Here is a 24,493-nt window from a genome sequence, read left to right on the forward strand (position 1 = left end):
CTGCACTACAGCCTGGGCGACACTGCAAGACTCTGCCTCAAAAAAAAAAAAAAAAAAAAAAAAAAAAGATAAAATTTATTGTCTTTATATCATATTTAGAGCTTTTATGTGATTTCAGAAACCTTTGATTTTGGAATCTGATTCTTTTTTAATGGGTTTTAATGGCTTAAGAGCAATTATTTCCAAGAAAAATAAGTTAACATTTTGCTTAAAATTTGTAGCATTACAAGTCTATCTCAAGGGACTAGACCTCAAATAATACATAAGAATAGGAAAATACAGTAGATTTAAAAAGTCATCCAGTTTTTAAGTCTTGCATTTTCTAAGGAAGACATTATGCCTCACATCAAGTATGCTCCTATAATAAAGAAATGCTCAAAAGCATAAAGGAAAAATGGTAAGTAATGGAGAAATGGCAGAATAGTGGCTGGTACTGAAATTGGAGTAGCACCGGGGCTGTGAATAGAATTATCTCCCTTTTCAGCTACTTAAAAAATACATAGTGTTGAATAGGAGCAAAAACTCTATAGTCAGATTAGTAAAAACAAAGATATACCTATGTTCAAATGATTTATGATCCAAGAGAAAGTTAAGACATAGACATAAGTAACTGGAAGTGGTTTTTCATTAAAGGGACAAAGATAAGGAATAGTAGAGAGAATCACACTAAAGGGATCAAAATCCTTCAGGATGGTATTTGAGTTAGACCTGAAGATGCAGAGATTAGGAAGAAGGGACAGGAAAGGGGCCTGTGTGTTTGCTTGGGGCACTGGGTCCAGGTAGAGAAAAAGGATTGAAAAAGTTAGCAGGCTCATGGATCATGAACAGTATTGAAAGGGTGGGTGTCTGACTCTACAGAGAAAGAAATTTGAGTTGAAGAGTGACATCATCAGAGCTATATTTTAGATATGGCATGTGGCAGCCCTCCAGTTTCTCTCAACAGACAAAGTGGAGTTGGGAACACCAGTAAGGAGACTGCCGTGGTCTTGGCGATGAATAATGGGGGTGCGGTGACCAAGCAATGGTGATAGTCAGAATGAAAATGAAGACCAGGTTTCAGGATCTTTCAGACTTTCAGTCTCCAAGATTTTCAAATTAGACAGGAGAACACTGAGAAACATGCAAATGTTAGGTAAAGAACTGAAGAATTACACCAAGGTTAAGAGCTTCTCTACATAGCTGTCAGTTCCATCCTTACCTCAGCTCATCAAACCCTTGTCAGCCTGAAAAGGATGGTTTTACCAGCAAAGAGCACCCCTTGGAATGGGGTTTGGTAAGCCGAGAAATTCATTCTACTATACCATTCATACCACAAAAGGGGGCTCCAAACATTTCCTTTCCTAAATTTCTCATCCTATAATTCCTCTAAAAGAGAACAGAGTTGCTTCATTATGACCACAATCTTATTGTTTTCTCTTAAAGCAACTTCACCTAACCATCTATTCAAAATTTCTATATAAACAATTTGTATATGTTTTGAATGTAATTTGGCCTTAAAATGAACGTGTAACACTACTTTAATTTAATGAAATATGGCATCTACTTGAAAGACTATGGATGTTTCATGATCACCTTCACCTAATACTGTAACAGCTCTGCTTAAGTAAAAAATAAAGTTTACAGAATATTATATTTTATATGCAAAACTTGAATTGTGCCTAAAACAATCTATTGCATATATACACAAATATTTTGTACATTTGTAATTTTATAAAGGAAACCAATTTTGTGAAATATTTTGGTGAAAAAATTTCCAGAATTAGTCTTATTCATATTTTAGAGCATGACCTTACCAACAGTTTTTGAAGCTGATCATCCAAATTTCCAGATTCCTGACTGAATTGATCACGCTCTGTCCGGGCTTCAGTTAGCTCTGAGTTGGCAAGGACTAACTGCTTTTCCAGGTCTTCTATCTGAAAGGCAAGTACAAATTGAACAGAGTCTGATTATGACAGTAGGAAATATAAAATAAATATAGACTTTGGAAGGCAAATGGCATTATTTTGAGAACAAAAAAGTGTATTGTGAGGCTGGGTACAGTTGCTCACAACTGTAATCCCAGCACTTTGGGAGGCCGAGGTGGGTGGATCACCTGAGGTCAGGAGTTTGCAATCAGCCTGGACAATATGGTGAAACCTCATCTCTACCAAAAATATAAAAATTATCCATGCATGGTGGTGGGCACCTGTAATCCCAGCTACTTGGGAGGCTGAAACAGGAGAATCGACTGAACCCGGGAGGTGGAAGTTGCAGTCAGCCAAGATCATGCCATTGTACTGCAGCCTGGGTGACAAGAGTGAAACTCTGTCACACACACAAAAAAATTTATCGTGACATGTTTTGTAAAGCTTTTTTTTTTTTTTAATTAAAGAAAATCTATGTTTAATTTAGCCAGGGAAATTAGACAAAATGAAATATTTAGTACTGCTGGATTTGGGCATTGCCTGTTACACATCTGTCTCCTGTTTTCATACTATTCAAGATTTATATACTGTAAAGATATGTTCTATAATTTGGTTTTTAAGAAAACTTGAGGGCTGGGCACAGTGCTCCATGCCTATAATCCTTTGGGAGGCCATGGCAGGAGGATCCCTTGAGTTCAGGAGTTCGAGACCAGCCTTGGCAACATAGGGAGATACCATATCTACAAAAAAAATTTTTTTTAAAGATTAGCTGGGCATGGTGGTGCACAGCTGGGGTCCCAGCTACTCAGGAGGCTGCGGTGGGAGGACTGCTTGAGCCTGGGAGGTTAAAGCTGCAGTGTGCCGTGATTATGTCATGGCACTCCAGCCTGGGTGACAGAGCAAAACCCTGTTTCATAAAAAGGAAGCTTGATATGACATAAATAACATGCTGCAGAGCCTACACAAATAAACTCTATTATACTTAGAAGAACTATTTTGTTTCAGAATGATTATCAAAGTTTCAGTAATAAAAGGCATTGAATATAAAAGAATGAGGGCCGGGCGCGGTGGCTCAGGCCTGTAGCACTTTGGGAGGCCGAGGCGGGTGGATCACGAGGTCAAGAGATCGAGACCATCCTGGTCAACTTGGTGAAACCCCGTCTCTACTAAAAATACAAAAATTAGCTGGGTGTGGCGGCGCCTGCCTGTAATCCCAGCTCAGGAGGCTGAGGCAGGAGAATTGCTTGAACCCAGGAGGCGGAGGTTGCGGTGAGCCGAGATCGCGCCACTGCACTCCAGCCTGGGTAACAAGAGCGAAACTCCATCTCAAAAAAAAAAAAAAAAAGAATGAATGGTAACAAGTTATTAGCTATTGTCATTTTATAGTCACTACATTTTTAAAGAACAAATTTATATATATTTATAGTCAGACAACTTGTATAACCCCCATTTTTCTAACCCCCATTTTTCTAACCCCCATTTTCTTCAACTATTAATATAAAATGGGAATAAGAGTATCAATTTTAGAGAATGTTAATGTGCATTTTTCTCTGACAAGGCAGCTGTTTGATGTGTTTGAAAATGCATTTCTAGGACACATGCCATAAAGTGCATCACTGTTAATAGCATTTCTATAGTTCTTAATGTCTAGTTTAGTGTATGCCAAGAGGCTAGGATCTCTGACTGTGGAAACTAAGGGTTTAGATTTCAGCTGAATCACAAAATATCATGATATCATAATAAGATATTAAAACAATGAGGGCATGTTGATACTTAGTTATATGGTGATAGGTAATCTTTAACTATGTATCTACAGTACTATTTCATTATCTACTTTCCTATCTAGTAATAGGAAATTTTTCATGTCTACATAAATGCTACATATTCCTTCTTAGCTCTAAGGTGTCTATTCAGTAGGTTTCCAATCTATTGTCAATAATAAAACCTGGTTTGGATGATATACTATGATAAAAGTTTCCTAACGGCCAGGCTAGTTGGTTCACGCCTGTAATCCCAGCACTTTGGAAGGCTGAGGCGGGCAGATCACGAGGTCAAGAGGTCAAGACCATATGGCCCAATATAGTGAAACCCTGTCTGTACTAAAAATACAAAAATTAGCTCGGCGTGGTGGCACCTGCCTGTAGTCCCAGCTACTCAGGAGGCTGAGGCAGGAGAATGGTTTGAAACTGGGAAGTGGAGGCTACAGTGATCCAAGATCACGCCATTGCACTCCAGCCTAGAGACAGAGTGAGATTCCGTCTCAAAACAAAAAACAAAACAAAACAAAAAAACTTTCCTAACTAGAGAACATATGACTAACTTCTTGACAACTTTCTAGTTTTACTATTATTTATTTTTAAAGATCTTTACTTATTAATTCAACACATATTGAATTATATTACCTATACATACATATACACGTCTCTCTTTAATAATAATCATAATAGATGTTTTATGTATATATATATATATATATATACACACACACATCTGTATATATATGAATAGAAAAGTAATAACATAGGACTATCAGTTTCCCATTTACCTATAGAAATCAGGATATAGATTTAATATTTATATTGGCTATATTCCTAAAGTGATTTTGTATTTGGCTCTATGCTATGTATAAAAGGTATGTAACAAGAATTAGGTACACATAAAATATAAGGTTACTGTTTGAAATATATTCCTAGACTCTAATAATCCAATAAAGAAACACCTTACAGGAGGCTGGGAGGTGGGAGGGTCACTTGAGGCCAGGAGTTTGAGACCAGCCTGGGCAGGACCCCATATCTCTACAAAAATAAAAATAAAATTAGCCGGGTATGGTGGTTCATGCCTGTAGTTTTGGCTAGTAAGGAGGCTGAGGTGGGAAGATTGCTTGAGCCCGGGTGTTTGAGGCTATAGTGAGTCATGATCATGCCATTGCATTCCAAGCTAGGCAACACAGTGAAACACTTTCTCTTAAAAGAAAAAAAAAAAGTACTTCTTGTGCTCTCCTTTTAGGGCACATATAGGAAAAGAAATAAAAAGGCCCCATAAAAATTCAACCTCTGTAACAAAGGTAACTTCCTAAGAAAAATGAATGAAGAATATCAATTGATAAAATCTCTTCACTTTTATTATTAGGAAAGACTAAATCAGTACACACTTAGTATATACAGTAAGGGGAAGAACCACAAGCTTTTACTGTTACACATTGCCTGGCAAGGAATGGGTACATGAACATGATCCAAGAGGCAATATGTTCAGGCAAAGAGCCAAACACCTGAAGTTCTGGTCTAGTTTCTGTCACATAACTTCTCTGTGATTCCATTTTTTTCATCTATAATTGGAAAGAGTATTCTAGATGATCTCTCATGTTCCTCTCAATTCCAATATTTTTCATGAGAACAGTATTAATAAAGCTGAAATAATTTATTTTCTATCTGTCTTTTGAGCTCCAAATTTAAGAAGAACATTTTCAATTTGAATTAATCATATGACTAAAGCAAATGTTTTCTACTCCTAGCTTGGCATAAACCATTTCTATGCTTGAGCAAAGAAAAGAATTTGTGTATGTGCTGTAAAAGCTTAAATTAAGATTTGCTCTTTTGTCTGCTTTCACTTAAAAAAAAAAAAAAAAAAAAAAAAAAAAAGAAGGAAAGAAAGAAAAAGAAAAGAACCAAATCTTATCTTTCCATCTGTTTACTTGGTATAAGAAGTTCCCCCAGCCCCCTGCGGGAGCGTTTTATAGTTGTCAGTACTGACTCAGCTGCTATAGCTCTGCTTTTACCTTTCACTTTTTAGAGTAAAAACATGTATATTAATCAATCAAAAAGATAAATGGGGAGTGAAAGGGAAAACCATTGAAGTAGCAGGTGAGCTGATATAAACAGCTGTAAAAAACACTCTAAAGAAAAGCCTTTTAAAATATCCAGAATAAATACTGACATCTGAGAGGTATTAAAGATTTTTTCTTTTTCTTTTCTTTTTATGTAGCAGCACTGGTTTTCCCTTTCACCGTCTATGAATCCACTTTTTGGTTTGGATCACTGGACAAATGGGTATTCGCATTTCCTTCTAATCTCACACCAATTTTAGAGATATTACCAATCATATCAAATCATATGAGGTTTGGTTTGTCTGTTGATGGTGGTGGTTTCTGTTTTCCTGTGCTCAAAAAGACACAGTTATGGGATAATAAGGGATGCTGCAGGCCGGCATGGCGGTGCATTGGCAGAACTATGCAAAGAGGTTTGCACAGAATCTTCCTGCACAGATATAGCTCCAGGCAGTGCTACTAAATCATTACTTTTTTAGTACAAAGTTCAGCCCCAACCGCTTTCAAAGTAGTAAAAATAAACATAGAATCAAGATCGTGAGATATTTTTGTTGTCAAAAAGCGAAAGTTAAGACTAAAACCAAATCTACAGAGCCAATAGTGACAGCTTCTACTGGTCCAAATTCGTAAAGGGGGATTCTGGAGTTTCTCCTAAAATGGAAAAAGAAGAGTAGAAAACAGCATTACAGTAAAACACTTTTGTAAACTACAAAAGCTACATCTCAAATTGTCTTTGAAGTACAATTTCTATGTTCATCAATATAAAATAATTGTGTTAAACTGAAGAGAAATATTAACCTCCTAAACAAGTTTTCTCTTAATTTATACATTCTAGTTGGAAAAGTTTTGCTTAGACCTGTCATGTCATCAATTTTGTGAAATAAAAACACCTTTTAAAATGACGAAATCTGACCTCAGGAGAAAATACTAATACTGCCCCTCAAAAAACATGCTGATGTTTAATATCAACACATTTTTATGAGTTTTCTTTCACACAAATGTCGCCTTTTTTTTTTTTTTTTTTTTTTTTTTTTTTTTTTTTTTTTTAGGCAGGGTCACACTCTGTTGCCTAGGGTAAAGCAGGTGGTGTGATCATGGTCCACTGCAGCCTCAATCTCCCAGCCTCAAGCTCTCCTCCTGTCTTAGCCTGTTGAGTAGCTAGGACCAGAGGTGCACGCTACCATGCCCAACTAATTTTTTACTTTTGTTTTAATTTTTGCAGAGACAGGAGTCCCACTATGTTGCCCAGCCTTGTTTCAAATTCCTGGGCTCAAGTGATCCTCCTGTCTCAGCCTTCCAAAGTGCTGAGATTACAGGTGTAAGCTACTGTGCCCAGCCATGAATCTCACTTTTATCACAGCTTTTATGTATTATTTCCTTTGATATTTTTCCCTGTTGTTATTTGAATAGTATATACTGAAATTTGCACTGAAACAACAGAGAAAAATAGATGTTAAGGTTGTTATAGGCTTTAGCAGTATCAAGGCATATGAAAATAAAAAATTAAGAACAATTTGTCTTTTTAGATTTTATATTCAATTCATTATAACGAAAACATTTTATAACAATACAATTTGTTATGATCCCAGGTGAAATCCTTGTTGTTAGCTTGTTTGATTTTCCTTGCTCAGCTACACCATGTATTAAATGTCACCCCAGGCCAGAGTGTACTTAGCTATATTTACATGGCAGTCATCTCTCAGTGCTCCCTGACCAAACCAAAGGGAGTTACCATTGAGACAGTCTAGTTAACCATCAGCTAGGTGCCAACTCTATTTAGGGTCACTATGGTGTATTATAAATCTCAGTGATTTATTAAAACTAATGAAACTGATATGCCCTCCTTATTTCCATTAGCTGTTTATTATTTAAGACTGTCAAAATTCTTGCTGAGCCACTATCTACATTAGCACAAAATAAGAGAATGATCTTAATATCATGTTTGTATCTATATGACCCCAAAACATCATGTAAAAAGCTTTCAGTCATTCATCTGGATCTTATGCTTCTACAATGCCTAACATTTAAATGCGTATAGAAACTTAGAAATTTTTTTATATGCTTTAGATGGATATTTCAGTGTTTGTGAAAAATTTTCCCAATATGTCCAAATCAGCATGATACTATATATTGGACCAAATACAAATTAGCAAATAATGGGTGAGGCTTCTGAAAGGATAATTTTTCCAAACAACCGTATAATGGAAAGCTACAGCAGTTACCAATTATGTAAGAAACCACAGGTGAGTTGAGCTTTATTTAGTACTCTGCAGCTTTTCAAAAAGTTTGTCAATAGACAATGAGTACTTAATCTTTCCAAAATGATGTGAGTGATTATTCATGAATATGCATTATTATATTGGACTATAACATAACAGCTCTCCTATCTCCTCTCTCACTGTCAGATTGTCAGCTCTCACTTCTGCCAGAGTGCTTAACTCCACTAGACCCAAGTGATAAAGTATCTTCCCACCCCATGGTGTACTCAAATCAGCCCCTCCTGCTGTTGTCTGCAGGGTGTGGTCATGACCCTTTGTATAGGCTTCATCTGCCCAGACTGGGGTAGACATTCCTGCTATCAATCATCAGGGGAAAAGCTTGTCCTGAGAAAAGAAGCTAGAACACAAAAAGCAGGCTTCAGAAAGGCAGAGAGACGCACGTATGTTCCTCTCTGACCTTTTGTTTGTTGAGTGCACCCTTTAAGCAGTCTAAAGTCCCTCAATGTTGCCCAGAGGTGGCAGTGCTTGAAATAACATTGCCACACGGATTTAGGTTAAGGGCTGTGCAAGGAGGTTTACAAAAGGAGGCAGTGTTATTCAAACTGCAACTCACCAGTGAATCATGAAATCAATTTAGTAAGCTTCAAATCAGCATCTGAAGAGAAGAGAAAACAGCCAGCATCACATGTAATAGGGGTAAATATTGTTTTGTGAATCTTGCTTCAGTTACATGTGTGTATTGGATCGTAAGATGAACTGTATTTCTCACTGTCATAACGGAAAATACTTGGAAGACACTGCTGTAAAGGACCCACATCTATAACTAAGATTATACGCTTTCATATTATTCTCTATGGCTTACACTTTAGTAAAGTCATGTATAAATTTCATCCTTATCTTCGCTGTGATTAAAGACTGAGGGCTTATTTCCATGCTTGAACCAAGGAAAACAGCCCCCTCCCATGGACAGCTGGACTGATAGATGTAAATAAAATGAGGGGTTGCCCAAAGAAGGGCAAATGTCTGGAAGAATTTGTGCTGCGATATGTAATTCTTCCCATTTGGAGCTTTCCCCCATGTACTGTTACCCTATAGAATTGGTTTCATTTTATAAAGGGAATCTGGCAGCTTCCTTATTTCCAACCTACTGCTCCAAATCGCTAAGGTGTGATAAACTGACTACAAGTGACAGAACTGTATCTAAATTGTTTCTGCATGGCTAAGGGTCTCTTATAGGTAGGAAGACTAAATGTAGACTTTATCTTCCAAATGGGACACTATGGAGATGAGCAGTAGCATTCATAAAATAGGACACTGGCTAGTAGGTATAAACTGAGACTGTCTCAGGCAAGCAGCCTTGGGTGATCACCCTTCTCATAGGGAATGAAGAACACCACTCGTCTTAATGGCAGCTCCTTGTTTTTTAGGGTCTTACTGTTTTACAAATGGTTAAAATGAACAAAAACTTAAGCTCTGGATAAATAGATGACACTGATATTGAATAGCTTCTCTTTAGCTATGGAATGTGAAAGAAACAAAACAACAGAATATCAAATATTTATTAATGTGGTTTTAAAAGGAATTATATGATGATGAGAGATGAAGACTTATCTTCCTAATTTTTATGTAATTAATTTATTTAATTAAAGTTAATTCAGTTTGCTAGCTTCACAATGATTAAGAGTTAGGAGTTGAAGTAAGAGAGGAAGTAGGTGCCCAAAATATTGAGTAGTAGGAGGAAGATTGGCTGGTATGGAAGTATTTGCTAAAGGTAAACTAAGTAAAAATAATTAAGATGGTCTTATTTTTTAATTTATTTTTTAGAAACTTAAACTATGCAAAAAATGTTTTGTTAAGAATGAATCAGAGTATATAATTTAAATAAAAATTGTTTATAGCTTAAAATATAATATGGCATCCTCTGACTCCACTTTATAAACTGCTTTTAATTTTAAATTACTTTGATTCCTTATTTTCAAATAAACTATTAATAATATAATATCATCTCTGGATATTACAGTCCCTAGAAGCAAAGCAGTAAAACCCAAACTCACCTTATCTTCATACGTTCTTTTGGCTTCCCTTAATTCAGAACGTAGCTGAGAAACAGTAGATTCCAGATCGCTGAGCTGACGCATATACATGGAATTTTGGTTTCTTGCTTGCTCTCTAAGAATAGTTTATAAGGGGAATAAATGCACATAGAAAAGTAAAAATAAGTGTAACACCTAAGAGTATTCTAGCCTTTTGACACTACCACTAGTTATTTTATATGGCATTATTAAGTCAATAGTCTTTTATTTTCCAAAATTGACTCTCAAAAGCATCAGCTCAAATACATTGTTAACCACCGAAGCTGGGTGACACCTGTATAGGAGTGCATTACAGTATTTTCTCTCTACTTTTGTATATGATAGAAAATGTCCATATAAAAAATTTTAACATACAACTCAAAATTATTTCTATGCATATGCATATATTTTATTGCTATACATTCATATATATTATACACACACACATGCACACTGATATGGTTTGGCTCTGTGTTCCCACCCAAATCTCATGTCGACTTGTAATCCCCACATGTCAGGGGTGGGACCTGGTGGGAGGTGATTGGATTGTGGGGGCAGATTTCCTCCATGCTGTTTTCATGATAGTGAGTTTTCACAACGTGATGGTTTAAAAGTAGAGCACTTTCCCCATTCCTGCTCCGCCATGGTAATATGTGCTTGCTTTCCCTTTGCCTTCTGATTGTTAGCTTCCTGAGGCCTCCTGGTCATGATCTCTGTTAAGCCTGTGGACCTGTGAGTCAATTAAACTTCTTTTCTTCATAAATTACCCAGTCTCAGGTAGTTCTTTATTGTAACATAAGAACAGATTAATACAGAAAACTAGTACCAGGAGAGTGGGGGCATTGTTATAAAAATACCTGAAAATGTGGAAGTGACTTTGGAAATAGGTAACAAGTAGAGGTTGGAACAGTTTGGAGGGATCAGGAGAAGACAGGAAGATGAGGGAAAGTTTGAAACTTCCTAGAGACTTGTTAAAAGGTTGTGACCAAAATGCTGATCGTGATATGGACAATGAGTCCAGGCTGAGGTGGTCTCAGATGGAGATGAGGAACTTCTTGGGAACTGGAGTAAAGATCACTCTCACTATGCTTTAGTAAAGAGACTGACAGATTTTGCCCCTATTCAAAAGATCTGTGGAACTTTGATCTTGAGAGAGATAATTCAGGGTATCTGGAAGAAGAAATTTCTAAGCAGCATCAAGATGTCACCTAGCTGTTTCTGAAAGCATACAGTCACATGTATTCATAAAGAGATGGTCTGAAGTTGGAACTTATGTTTAAAAGGAAAGCATATTGTAAAAATTAGAAAAATTTGCAGCCTGACCATGTGGTGGAAAAGAAAAACCCATTTTCTGGGGAGAAATTCAAGCTGTGGGCTGCAGAAATTTGCATAAGTAAGGAGGAGCTGCAAGACAATGGGGAAAATGTCTCCAGGGCATGTCAGAGATCTTCAGGCAGACCCTCCTATCACAGGCCCAGTGGCCTAGGAGGAAAAAATGGTTTTGTGAGCCAGGGCCCTCCCAACTGCTCTGTGCATCCTCGGTACATAGCGTCCTATGTCCCAGCTCCTCCAGCTCCAGCCATGGCTAAAAGGGGCCAAGGTACAGCTTGGGCCACTGCATCAGAGGGTGCAAGCCCCAAGGCTTGGCAGCTTTCATATGGTGTTGGGCCTGAAGGTGCACAGAAAGCAAGAGTTGAGGTTTGGAAACCTCTGCCTAGATTTCAGAGCATGTATAGAAATGCCTGGGTGTCCAGGCAGAAGTCTGCTACAGGGGTACAGCCCTCATAGAAAGCCTCTACTACAGTAGTGCAGAGGGGAATGTGGGGATGGAAATCCCACACAGAGTCCCCACTGGGGCACTGCCTAGTGGAGCTGTGAGAAGAGGGCCACTATCCTCCAGACCCCAGAATGGTAGATCCACAGACAGCTAGCACTGTATATGTGGAAAAGCTGCAGGCACTCAATGTCAGCCTGTGAAAGCAGCCACGGAGGCTGTACTGTGCAAAGCCACAGGGACAGAGCTGCCGAGGCCTTGGGAGCCCACCCCTTGCATCAGTGTGCCCTGGATGTGAGACATGGAGTCAAAGGAGATTATTTTAGAGTTTAATGATTTAAGGAGTGCCCCAGTGGATTTTGGACTTGCATGGGACCTGTAGCCCCTCTGTTTTGGCCAATTTTTTCCATTTGTAATAGAAGCATTTACCCAATGCCTGTAACCCAATTGTATCTTGGAAGTAACAAAATTGTTTTTTAATTTACAGCTCATCGGTGGAAGGAACTTACCTTGTCTCAGATGAGACTTCGGACTGTGGACTTTTGAGTTAATGCTGAAATGAGTTAAGGCTGGGGACTGTTGAGAAGGGATAACTGTATTTTAAAATTTGAGAAGAACACGATATTTGGGAGGGGCCCGTGGTGGAAATGATAACAACTTGGCTCTGTGTCCCCACTCAAATTTCATGTTGAACTGTAATTGCCATGTGTCAGGGGAGGGCCATGGTGGGAGGTAACTGGATCATGGAGGCAGATTTCTTCCATGCTCTTCTTGTGATAGTGAGTTCTCACAAGATCTGATGGTTTAAAAGTGTGACACATCCCCACATTCTCTCTCTTGCTCTGCCATGGTAAGATGTGCTTATTTCCCTTTTGCCTGTTATAATTCTAAGTTTCCTGAGGCCTCCCAGTCATGACTCCTGTTAGGCTGATGGAACTGTGAGTCAATTAAACTTCTTTACTTCATAAATTACCCAGTGTCAGGTAGTTCTTTATAGCAGTGTAAGAATGGACTTATACAAATACTTAAAACAGCCAATCCCAGGAGCCTCAGATACTTGCAAAAATACTTCTTATATGGTCAGATAATATTATCTATGTTAAATAATATTTCCTGTTCATTTAAATGTTAGAAAAAAAGTTTTACTTTCTTATGAAATCTTACTAAGCAAATTATAAAAGATTATAGAACAGAAAGTTAATGAAAATAATATCTCTAAAATGAAGATGAATAACCAACAGTTTCAAACCACATACTGAATGATTTCCATTTGACTCTGGATACTATTGGCTTGGCTTCGAGCACTGCTGGCTTTCTCAGTAAGTCCTGTTACTTCAACTTCATGTTCACTTATTAACTGTTCAATCCTATAAAAGAATGTGGTGATTGTTATTTGATACAGAAGATATTCCAGACTATGAATTATTTTTAAAATAATGATTTTCAATACTCTCAAATTTAGTATTTTGCTTTGCTTTTGTATATGTTACTCTTTTAATAACAAGTGTCTACAACAGGTCCAAAATCCTTTATCCAAACCTTTTGGGAGCCAGCCAGTTTTGGAATTCAGAATTTTTTTGATTTTACAATGGTGATAAATTGCAAGTACTATATGACACCCCCAGTGAGATCTAGGGAAGTGTCTCATTAATCAAACATATTATGAATGCAACAATTTGTAAATATTTACACTAAATCATAGACTATAAAATGGTTTACATTAGCTCTGGTCAGGTTATTCCAACAAATGAGTGACAAAAACTCTCTTTCACCAAACTTTAGTCTGTCTTTTGAGGCCTCTTTTCAACTAGGCCTCAACCTTTGGCCTGCCTAGCTCATACTTAGCAAGAATCTTCCCGTCAGTTTAGTCCTCCTACCCTCTATATCTGATCAAATTCTTCATCCTCTGCCCTTGATATCTAAGCCCTTGGCCTGCCTTTAGCAAGAATCCCCCTACTCTTAATGCCTTTTCTTAGTAATTTTCCATCCACAGATTCCCTCAACCTGCCCCTTGGCTATAAATCCCCATTTGGCCTTGTATTGGAAGCTGACCTCAATCTCTCTCTCCTATAGCAATACTCCTATTGGAATCATCTCAAATAAAGTCTTCCTTACCATTTTAACAAGGGTCGGGAAAACGAAATTTTAACATGAGTTTCCCATAAACTTATGAAAAAAAACTTATGTGTTTCAGAGCTGTTTAGATTTTGGAATAGTGGCTGAAACACAACAAAACTGTGGTTTAGTTTCACTATGCTTTTCCACACCTCAGTCAGAAACCTACCTATCTTGATGTTGTTGTAGTAGTAGCTCTATTTTGTTCTGTGATTCAGATTTCAGTGCTTCAAGTTGATCCTCTACCTGGTTTTTAAAAAGAGACACTGATTTAGTTACTGGTAAATATGACACTTGGAAAATCTAGAGATTTTCAACTAAAGGAATGCTTTGAATACAGATAGAATTATAAAATCAGATACATTCTATCCCTATATTTTATTAGATATTTTACTTTGTCTATACTCTCATGAAGCTATACAGGTAAATCAAGCTAGATCCTATCATGAGAGATTACTGTGAAATTAACTTCTGTTATTTCAGAAAAATGAGAACTTGGCTTACTTTTAAGATTTAAAAATATTATACATCTAATGTTATTCTCTTAATGCATTTTAATATAAAATAAAGTAGTGTTCTCACCACTTACTGGAAATATCCTCCCTTTAAGATAAGAAATCTCTGTGTCTAATTCTCTTAGGATTTTACTAATAGCTGAACCCAAGCTGCGGAAGTGCAGAGTAGACATGCTGTCATGTTCATATATTTTTTTGCCTGAGGCTTCTTCAAAGTCAACTAGGATTGACCGGATTTCTTGAAGCACTCCCTCATGACTAAGCATCATTTTTCGTAGTTGCTCTATCTGTGTGTTGCTATCTTTCAGCATGTCTTCCTTAAGGCATTTGGCAGCTTCAAGTTCATGAACTGTATTTTGAAGCTGATTTCTTAAATCCTCCTGGGACTGATTCTCCCTTCGTCTATGAAATGAATGAAAGAAAATAAATATTATCGATAAAACTCATATTCACACAAGTACTTCTACTACAAAGAGTAAAACTTTAAAATAATTTCATATAACAAATCCCAACCTGATGTCAGCCATAGCATCTCTCTCCATTTGCATCTCCTGAAGTTTTGTTTGCAAATCAATGACTGACTGCCTCAAATAAAATTTTTGTTTCTCATGCAATTCATTGCTCTGAAAAAAAAAAAAAGCCATCCAAATCAATCTTCATTAGAGGAACACATTTCCTTATAGCTAGTAACTTCCAAAAATCTATATATATTTTTAAGATATTTTTATGTCTACTTCCTTCCCTCACTGCTGTAGTTCAAAGCCTAATTAATAATTTCTCACTCAGATCACTAGAATACCTTAGTCTCCCTGTCTTAAGCTTGACCTCTTTTAATCCATTCTCTACTTTACAAGCAAAACACTGCTTCTAAAACAAATCCGAATTCCAGCTTAACATGGAGATAGAAATAAGTTATTTATATGAAAACACGGGAATTAGTTGACATTCTATACATAGAAAAATTAATCCCTATGTCCTACCCACTTAAAATACCTGGCAGCAGATACCACCACCCAAAACTCCAGGTGTCCAACTATAGAGAAATATAAAAAGATTTCTAAAATCAGGCACCGAGGGATCTCCCAGAATAGAAGATGGTCTGATATTATAGTTGATGTTGTACCTACTCCTCCCAAAACAAAGCCATCAAGTTCTGCCCATGAATAGAAAGTTTGCCATCAGCCTGAATATGAACAGAAAACCAAAAACCAGTGAAAACTTGAGGAAAAATACCGAAGTAATAAAAAAAAGAACCAGAGGAAACAAAGAAAGATAATGCAAAGAGTGGAAGAACACTTCAAAAACGTGTATTTTCAGAGAAATTCGAGACATTATCAGCATAAAGCAAGGATAAAACGCTACAGCAAAGAACTGATCAGAGGAGAAGGGGTCATGGAAATTAAAAATATGGTTGCAAACAAAAAAGTTCAATTCAATAAAATGTTGCAAGTCAAGAAGTGTCCTCCAAAGGTAGAAAAAGTAGACAAATTTTTGAAAGAAAATGTAAGAGATTTAGAGATTTAACCGAGGTGAAAATATGTTTCTAACAGGCACTTTGGAAAGACAGAACTGAAAAAACAGAAGAAAGGAAACTGCCAAAGAAAAAAATGCAACTGAATTTCTCCAAACTGAAAGACACACATCTACAGACCAACAGGTCTACTGAGTCCCTAGCACGGTGAATTAAAAAACAAAAATTCAGGGGGAGGATCCCAGATGGCCGATTAGGATCAGCTCAGGATTGCAGCTCCCAGTGATGGCGCAAAGGCTGAGTGGATGCCGCATTTCCAGATGGGTTTTTATTGCCCACAGACCAGGAGACTCCCAGGTGGAGGAGCCCCATGGGTCACCAGCATGGCTGTTTCAGCTGGTACAGCAGGTCTCCACACAAAATACATGGGTCCAGGCACCGTTTTAGCTGGCGATTGGAGCTCCTGGGATACAGAGTCACCCATTCAACTGATAAAAAGGAAACTGAAACAGGGAGCCAGGCCAGGAGATTCCTGGGCAAGAAAGCGCCAGGAATCTCCATGCAGCTGTTTCAGCCAGTGCAGTGGGGCACCACACAGGAAATCACACAGATCCCAGTGCCTTATCAACAGGCAACTGGAATGCCTGGGAGACAGAGTTACCCATTCAACTGAAAAAAAAAAAAAAAAAAAGTCTGAGGCAGGGAGCCAGATCAGTCTCACTGGTCCCAACCCAACAAAAAAACTGCAATCAGCAACACTCTGGATTGAGAGTTTCACAGCAAGCACAGCTGAACCCCAATGGTCCAGCTCTGTGGGGGAGGGGCAGCTGCCATTATCAAGGCAGTCCACCACTACGAAGGTAGTCTGCCATTGCTGAGGCAGCCCGCCATTGCCGAGGCAGCCTGCCATTACAGAGAGAGTCCACAGTACAGAGGTTGGCCGCAATTGCCAAGGCAGTTCTAACTATACCCATATCAACAGGACTGCAGTGAAGTTCACACAGCAGCTGGGCGGAGCCCACAGCAGCTCAGCAAAGCCTCTGCAGGCAGACTGTGACTAGGCTGCCTCCTCACTGGCAGGGCAGCCCTGAAAAAATGCAGCAGCACAACAGAAACTTATAAATAAAGCCCTAACTTCCCAGGACAGAACACCTGGGGAAAAAAAAGCGGGGGCGGGGGCATTTATGAGTTCTGCCACAGCAGACTTAAATGTACCTGCCCAGCAGCTCTGAATGAACAACGGAGCTCACAGCTCAGCACTTGAGCTCTTATAAAGGACAGACTGTCTCCTCATGCAGTTCCCTGACTCCTGTATATCCAAAGAGTCACCTCATAAAGGAGAGCTCAGACTGACATCTGGCAGGTATCCTTGTGGGACTAAGATAGCAGAAGCAGCTGGCAGCAACCCTTACTGTTCTGCAGCCACTGCAGGTCATCCCCAGGCAAGCGGGCCTGGAGGGGACCTCAGCAGTCCTACAGCAGAGGGGCCTGACTGTTAGAAGGAAAACTAAGAAACAGAAAGAAATAACCTCATCATCAACAAACTGGACGTCCACTCAGAGACCCAGTCTGAAAGTCAACAACTACAAAGATGACAGGTGGATAAATCCACAAAGACGGGAAGAAACCAGAGCAAAAAGGATGAAAACACCCAAAACCAGAACGCTTCTCCTCCTACAAGGGATCACAACTCCTCACCAGCAAGGGAACAAGGCTGGATGGAGAATGAGTGTGATGAATTGACAGAAACAGGCTTCAGAAGGTGGGTAATAAGAAACTTCTCTGAGCTAAAAGAACATGTTCTAACCCAATGCAAAGAAACTAAGAACCTTGAAAAAAGATTTGTTGAAATGCTAATGAGAATAAACAGCTTAGAGAGGAATATAAGTGAAGTGATAGAGCTGAAAAACACAACATGAGAACTTCACGAAGCATACATAAATTTCAACAGCTGAATTGACCAAGCAGAAGAAAGGACATCAGAGGTCAAAGATCAACTCAATGAAATAAAACGAGAAGGCAAGATTAGAGAAAAAAGGGTAAAAAGGAATGAACAAAGTCTCCAAGAATTATGGGACTATGTGAAAAGAACTAATCTATGTTTGATAGGTGTACCTGAATGTAATGGAGAGAATGAATCCAAGCTGGAAAACACTCTCCAGGATATTATCCAGGAAAACTTCCCCAACCTAGCAAGGCAGGCCAATATTCAAGTCCAAGAAATACAGAGAACACCACAAAGATATTCCTCAAGAAGTGCAACCCAAGGTACATAATCGTTGGATTCACCAGGGTTGAAATGAAGGAGAAAATGCTAACGGCAGCCAGAGAGAAAGGTTGGGTTACCCACAAAAGAAAGGCCATCAGGCTCACAGCAGATCTCTCAGCAGAAACCCTACAAGCCAGAATAGAGTGGAGACCTATATTCAACATCCTTAAAGAAAAGAACTTTGAACCTAGAATTTCATATCCAGCCAAACCAAGTTTCATAAGCGAAGGAGAAATAAAATTCTTTACAAACAGGCAATTAGTCAGAGATTTCATCACCACCAGGCCTGCTTTACAAGAGCTCCTGAAAGAAGCAGTAAACATACAAAGGAACAACCAGTACCAGCCACTCCAAAAACATACCAAATGGCAAAGAGCATCGACACAATGAAGAAACTGCATCAACTAACGGGCAAAACAGCCAGCTAGCATCAAAATGGAAGGATCAAATTCATACATAACAATATTAACCCTAAATGTAAATGGACTAATTGCCCCAATCAAAAGACACAGACTGGCAAATTGGATAAAAAGCCAAAACTCATTGGTGTGCTTTATCTAGGAAACCCATCTCACATGCAAGGATACACAAAGGCTCAAAATAAAGGGATGGAGGAAAATTTACCAAGCAAATGGAGAGCAAAAAAAAACAAGAGTCAAAATTCTCCTCCCTGATAAAACAGACTTTAAACCAACAGAGATCAAAAGAGACAAAGAAGGACATTATGTGGTAAAAGGATCAATGCAACAAGAAGAGCTAATGATCCTAAATATATATGCACCCAATACAAGAGCACCCAGATATATAAAGCAAGTTTTTAATGACGTACAAAGAGACTTAGACTACCTTACAATAATAGTGGGAGACTTTAGCACCCCATTGTCAATATTAGAAAGATCAACGACACAGAAAATTAACAAGGATATCCAAGACTTGAACTCAGACCTGGACCAAGCAAACCTAATAGACATTTACAGAACTCTCCATCCCAGATCCACAAAATATACATTCTTCTCAGCACCACATCATACCTACTCTAAAACTGACCACATAATTGGAAGTAAATCACTCCTCAGCAAATGCAAAAGAATGGAAATCATAACAAACAGTCTCTCCAACCACAGTGCAATCAAGTTAGCACTCAGAATTCAGAAACTAACTCAGAACCACACAGCTTCATGGAAACTGAACTGGCTCTTTAATGTTGACTGGATAAACAATGAAATGAAGGAAGAAATAAAGATGTTCTTCAGTGGCTGGGCGCAGTGGCTCAAGCCTGTAATTCCAGCACTTTGAGAGGCCAAGGCGGGTGGATCACAAGGTCAAGAGATCGAGACCATCCTGGTCAACATGGTGAAACCCCGTCTCTACTAAAAATACAAAAAATTAGCTGGGCATGGTGGCGCATGCCTGTAATCCCAGCTACTTAGGAGGCTGAGGCACGAGAATTGCCTGAGCCCAGGAGGCGGAGGTTGCGGTGAGCTGAGATCGCGCCATTGCACTCCAGCCTGGGTAACAAGAGCGAAACTCCGTCTCAAAAAAAAAAAAAAAAAAAAAAAGATGTTCTTCAAAAACAACAAGAATGAAGACACAACATACCAAAATCTCTGGGACACATTTAAAGCAGTGTCTAGAGGAAAATATATAGCAATAAATGCCCACATGAGAAACAAGGAAAGATGTAAAACTGACACCCTATCATCAAAATTGAAAGAGCTAGATGAGCAAGATCAAAAAAACTCAAAACCTAGCAGAAGACAAGAAATAACTAAGATCAGAGCAGAACTGAAGGAGATAGAGACACAAAAAAACCTTCAAAAAATCAATAAATCCAGGAGCTGGTTTTCTGAAAAAGGTCAACAAAATAGCCAGATACCTAGCCAGATTAATAAAAAAGGAAACAGAGAAGAATCAAATAGATGCAATAAAAAACAACAAAGGGGATATCACCACAGATTCCACAGAAATACAAATCATCATCAGAGATTATTACAAACAACTCTATGCACATAAACTAGTAAATCTGGAAGAAATGGATAAATTCCTGGACACTTGCATCCTTCCAAGCCTAAACCAGGAAGAAGTCAAAACCCTGAATAGACCAATAACAAGGCCAGAGGTTGAGGCAGCAATTAAAAGCCTACTACCCAAAAAAAGCCTGGGTCCTAATGAGTTCACAGCTGAATTCTGCCAGACATACAAAGAGGAGCTGGTATCATTCCTTCTGAAACTATTCCAAACATCCAAAAAGAGGGAATCTTTCCCAAATCATTTTATGAGACCAACTTCAACCTGATATCAAAACCCGGCAGAGACTTAACAAAAAAAGAAAACTTCAGGCCAATATACATAATGAATATAGATGCAAAAATCTTCAATAAAATACTGGCAAACCGACTGCAACAGCACATTAAAAAGCTTATCCACCATGATCAACTAGGCTTCATCCCGGGGATGCAAGGCTGATTCAACATACGCAAGTCTATAAATGTAATTTACCACATAAACAGAACCAAAGACAAAAACAAATGATTATCTCAATTGATGCAGAGAAGGCTTTTGACAAAATTCAACAGCCCTTTATGCTAAAAACCCTCAATAAACCAGGTATTGATGGAATGTATCTCAAAATAATAAAAGCTGTTTATGAAAAACCAACAGCCAATATCATACTAAATGGGAAAACTGGAAGTCTTCCCTTTGAAATCTAGCACTAGACAAGGATGCCCTCTCTCACCACTCCTATTCAATATCGTATTGGAAGTTCTAGCCAGAGCAATTAGGCAAGAAAAAGAAATAAAGGGTATTCAATTAGGAAAGGAGGAAGTCAAATTGTCTCCATTTGCAGATGACATGACTACATATTTAGAAGACCCCATTGTCTCAGCCCAAAATCTCCTAAAACTGATAAGCAACTTCAGCAAAGTCTCAGGATACAAAATCAATGTGCAAAAATCACAAGCATTTCTATACATCAATAACAGACTTAAAGAGAGCCAAATCAAGAACGAACTGCCATTCACAATTGCTATAAAGAGAATAAAGTACCTAGGAATACAACTAACAAGGAACGTAAAGGACCTCTTCAAGGAGAACTACAAACCACTGCTCAACGAAATAAGAGAGGACACAAACAGATGGAGAAACATTCCATGCTCATGGTTAGGAAGAATCAATATTGTGAAAATGGCCATACTGCCCAAAGTAATTTACAGATTCAATGCTATCCCCATCAAGCTACCAATGACCTTCACAGAACTGGGAAAAACCATCTTAAATTTCATATGGAACCAAAAGAGAGCCCACAAAGCTAAGTTAATTCTAATCAAAAAGAACAAAGCTGAAGGCATCACACTACTGGGCTTTAAACTATACTACAAGGCTACAGTAATCAAAAGAGCATGGTACTGATACCAAAACAGAGATATAGACCAATGGAACAGAACAGAGGCTTTGGAGCCAACACCACACATCTACAACCATCTGATCTTTGACAAACCTGACAAAAACAAGCAATGGGGAAAAGATTCCCTGTTTAATAAATGGTGTTGGTAAAACTGGCTAGCCATGTGCAGAAAGCAAAAACTGGACCCCTTCCTGACACTTTACACTAAAATCAACTCCATATGTATTAAAGACTTAAACATAAGACCTAACACCATAAAAACCCTAGAAGAAAACCTAGGCAAAACCATTCAAGACATAGGCATAGGCAAGGACTTCATGACCAAAACACCAAAAGCATTGGCAACAAAAGCCAAAATAGACAAATGTGACCTAATCAAACTCCACAGCTTCTGCACAGCAAAAGAAACAGTTATTAGAGTGAATCAGCAACCAACAGGATGGGAAAATTTTTTGCAATCTACCCATCTGACAAAGGGCTGATATCCAGAATCTACAAAGAACTAAAACAGATTTACAGGAAAAAACAAACAAGCCAATTCAAAATTGGACAAAGGACATGAACAGACACTTTACAAAAGAAGACATATATGAGGCCAACAAACATATGAAAAAATGCTCATCATCACTGGTCATTAGAGAAATGCAAATCAAAACCAAATGAGATACCATCTCATGCCAATTAGAATGGTGATCATTAAAAAATCTGGAGACAACAGATGGTGGAGAGGATGTGGAGAAATAGGAACACTTTTACACTGTTGGTGGGAGTGTAAATTAGTTCAACCTACAATGGAATGGAATGGAAGACAGTGTGGCGATTCCTCAAGGACCTAGAAATAGAAATTCCATTTGACCCAGCAATTCCATTACTGGGTATATATCCAAAGGATTATAAATTGTTCTACTATAAGGACACATGCACATGAATGTTCACTGTAGCACTGTTTACAATAGCAAAGACCTGGAACCAACCCAAATGCCCACTGATGATAGACTGGACAGGGAAAATGTGGCACATATACACCATGGAATACTATGTAGCCATAAGAAAACGATGAATTTGTGTCCTTTGTAGGGATCATGGATGAACCTGGAAACCATCATTCTCAGCAAACTGCCACAAGAACAGAAAATCAAACTCTGCATGTTCTCACTCACAGGTGGGTGTTGGAACAGTGAGAACACATGGACACAGGGAGGGGAGGAGCATCACACACTGGAGTCTGTTGGGGGGAAATAGGGGAGGGACAGCATGGGGTGGGGAGTTAGGGAGAGATAGCATGGGGAGAAATGCCAGATATAGGTGATAGGGAGGAAAGCAGCAAATTGCATTGCCATGTGTGCACCTATGCAACAATCTTGCATGTTCTTCACATGTACCTCAAAACCTAAAATGCAATAAAATATAAAAATAAAAAATTAATTCATACCTAAGCACATTAGAGTGGCATTTCAGAGACAAAGAAAAGATGGTAAAAATGAAATTCAATTAATTAAAAAATAAAAAATCATCTGCAAAGGAACAATAACCAGATAAACATCTTCTCAGTAGCAATACTGAATGCAAAAGCACAATATTGTCAAAAGATGGAGAGAAATTACTTTCAACTTTACTGAGCCAATCAATCAGGTATGAGTATAAAATAGAGTCATTCTCAGACATGCAACGATTTATAAAATGTCTTTTTCTTAATAATTTAACACTTTCTTAAGAATTTAACAATGATGTGTTTCTACCAAATGAAGAAATAGATTAAGAAGGAAGACAGGAGAGGCTGGAGGCAGAGCAGGATGGTAGAATAGAAGCCTACACCATTTATTCCCTAACCCCTCCCTCAATAGGAAGACTGAATTTTAAAAACTGTCTGCACACTGATGGTGCTCTTCTGAAGAAATCTAAAACCTGAACCAGTCCCAGTAAAGAAAAGCCCAGGACTTGATGGCTTCATTGCTGAATACCAAACATTTAAAGAAGAACTAACGCTAATTATACCCAACTCTTCCAAAAATAGAGGAAGAGAAACTTCTTCCAAACTGATTCTATGAGGGCAGTATTACCTGATACCAAAACCAGACAAAGACACATCAATAAAGGAAAACTACAGGCCAATATCTCTTATGAATACTGATGCAGAAATCCTGAACAAAATATTAGCAAACTGAATTCAGCAATACATTAAAAAGATCATTCATCATGACCAAGTGGGATTTATCCCTGGGATGCAGGGATGGTTAAACATAAGTAAATCAATCAATGTGATAAATCATATCAACAGAATGAAAGACAAATCCATATGATCATTTGAACTGAAGCTGAAAAAGCATTTGATAAAGTTAAACTCTCAAAAAAACTGGGTATAGAATAGAAAACAATGAAGCACACCTACAAGATCAACATAATAAAAGCCATATATGACAGAACTACAGCAAGTATCATACTGAATGGGGAGAAACTAAAAGCCTTTCCTGTAAGATCTGGAACACAACAAGGATGCCCACTTTCACCATTGTTATTCAACATAGTACTGGAAGTCCTAGCTTGAGCAATCACACAGAGAAAGAAATAAAAGACATCCAAATTGGAAAGGAAGAAGTCAAATTATCCTTGTTTGCAGATGATATAATCTTAGATTTGGAAAAACCTAAAGATGCTACCAAAAAACTATTACAGCTAATAAGCAAATATAGTCAAGTTGCAGGATACAAAGGCAACATATAAAAATCAATAGCATTTCTATTTGTCAACAGTGAACAATCTAAAAAAGAAATCAAAAAGGTAATCCCATTTACAAGTTCCACAAGTAAAATTAGATAACTAGGAATTAACCAAAGAAGTTAAAGATCTCAACAATGAAAACAACAAAAGAATTTCTTTTCTTGTTTTTGAAAGAACAAAAAGAATGTATCAGTGTTTTATAACACT

General features: G+C 38.1%; 1 protein-coding gene across 10 annotated transcripts in view; it reads right to left on the reverse strand.

Annotated features, from left to right (window-relative positions):
* The window catches only part of CCDC158 (coiled-coil domain containing 158), a 111,712-nt gene that overhangs the window by 61,954 nt on the left and 25,265 nt on the right, over positions 1 to 24,493 (reverse strand). For all 10 annotated transcript variants that reach the window (XM_074396303.1, XM_039468448.2, XM_074396310.1 and 7 more), the window contains 6 exons: positions 14,936 to 15,045; positions 14,497 to 14,824; positions 14,077 to 14,153; positions 13,049 to 13,159; positions 10,001 to 10,115; positions 1,794 to 1,913 (listed from right to left, as the gene is read on the reverse strand). In XM_074396303.1, the coding sequence (XP_074252404.1) occupies positions 1,794 to 1,913; positions 10,001 to 10,115; positions 13,049 to 13,159; positions 14,077 to 14,153; positions 14,497 to 14,824; positions 14,936 to 15,045 (861 nt within the window). The remainder of the gene's footprint in view (positions 1 to 1,793; positions 1,914 to 10,000; positions 10,116 to 13,048; positions 13,160 to 14,076; positions 14,154 to 14,496; positions 14,825 to 14,935; positions 15,046 to 24,493) is intronic.

The sequence above is a fragment of the Saimiri boliviensis genome, chromosome 3, assembly GCF_048565385.1.
Source record: "Saimiri boliviensis isolate mSaiBol1 chromosome 3, mSaiBol1.pri, whole genome shotgun sequence".
Lineage (NCBI taxonomy): Eukaryota > Metazoa > Chordata > Mammalia > Primates > Cebidae > Saimiri > Saimiri boliviensis.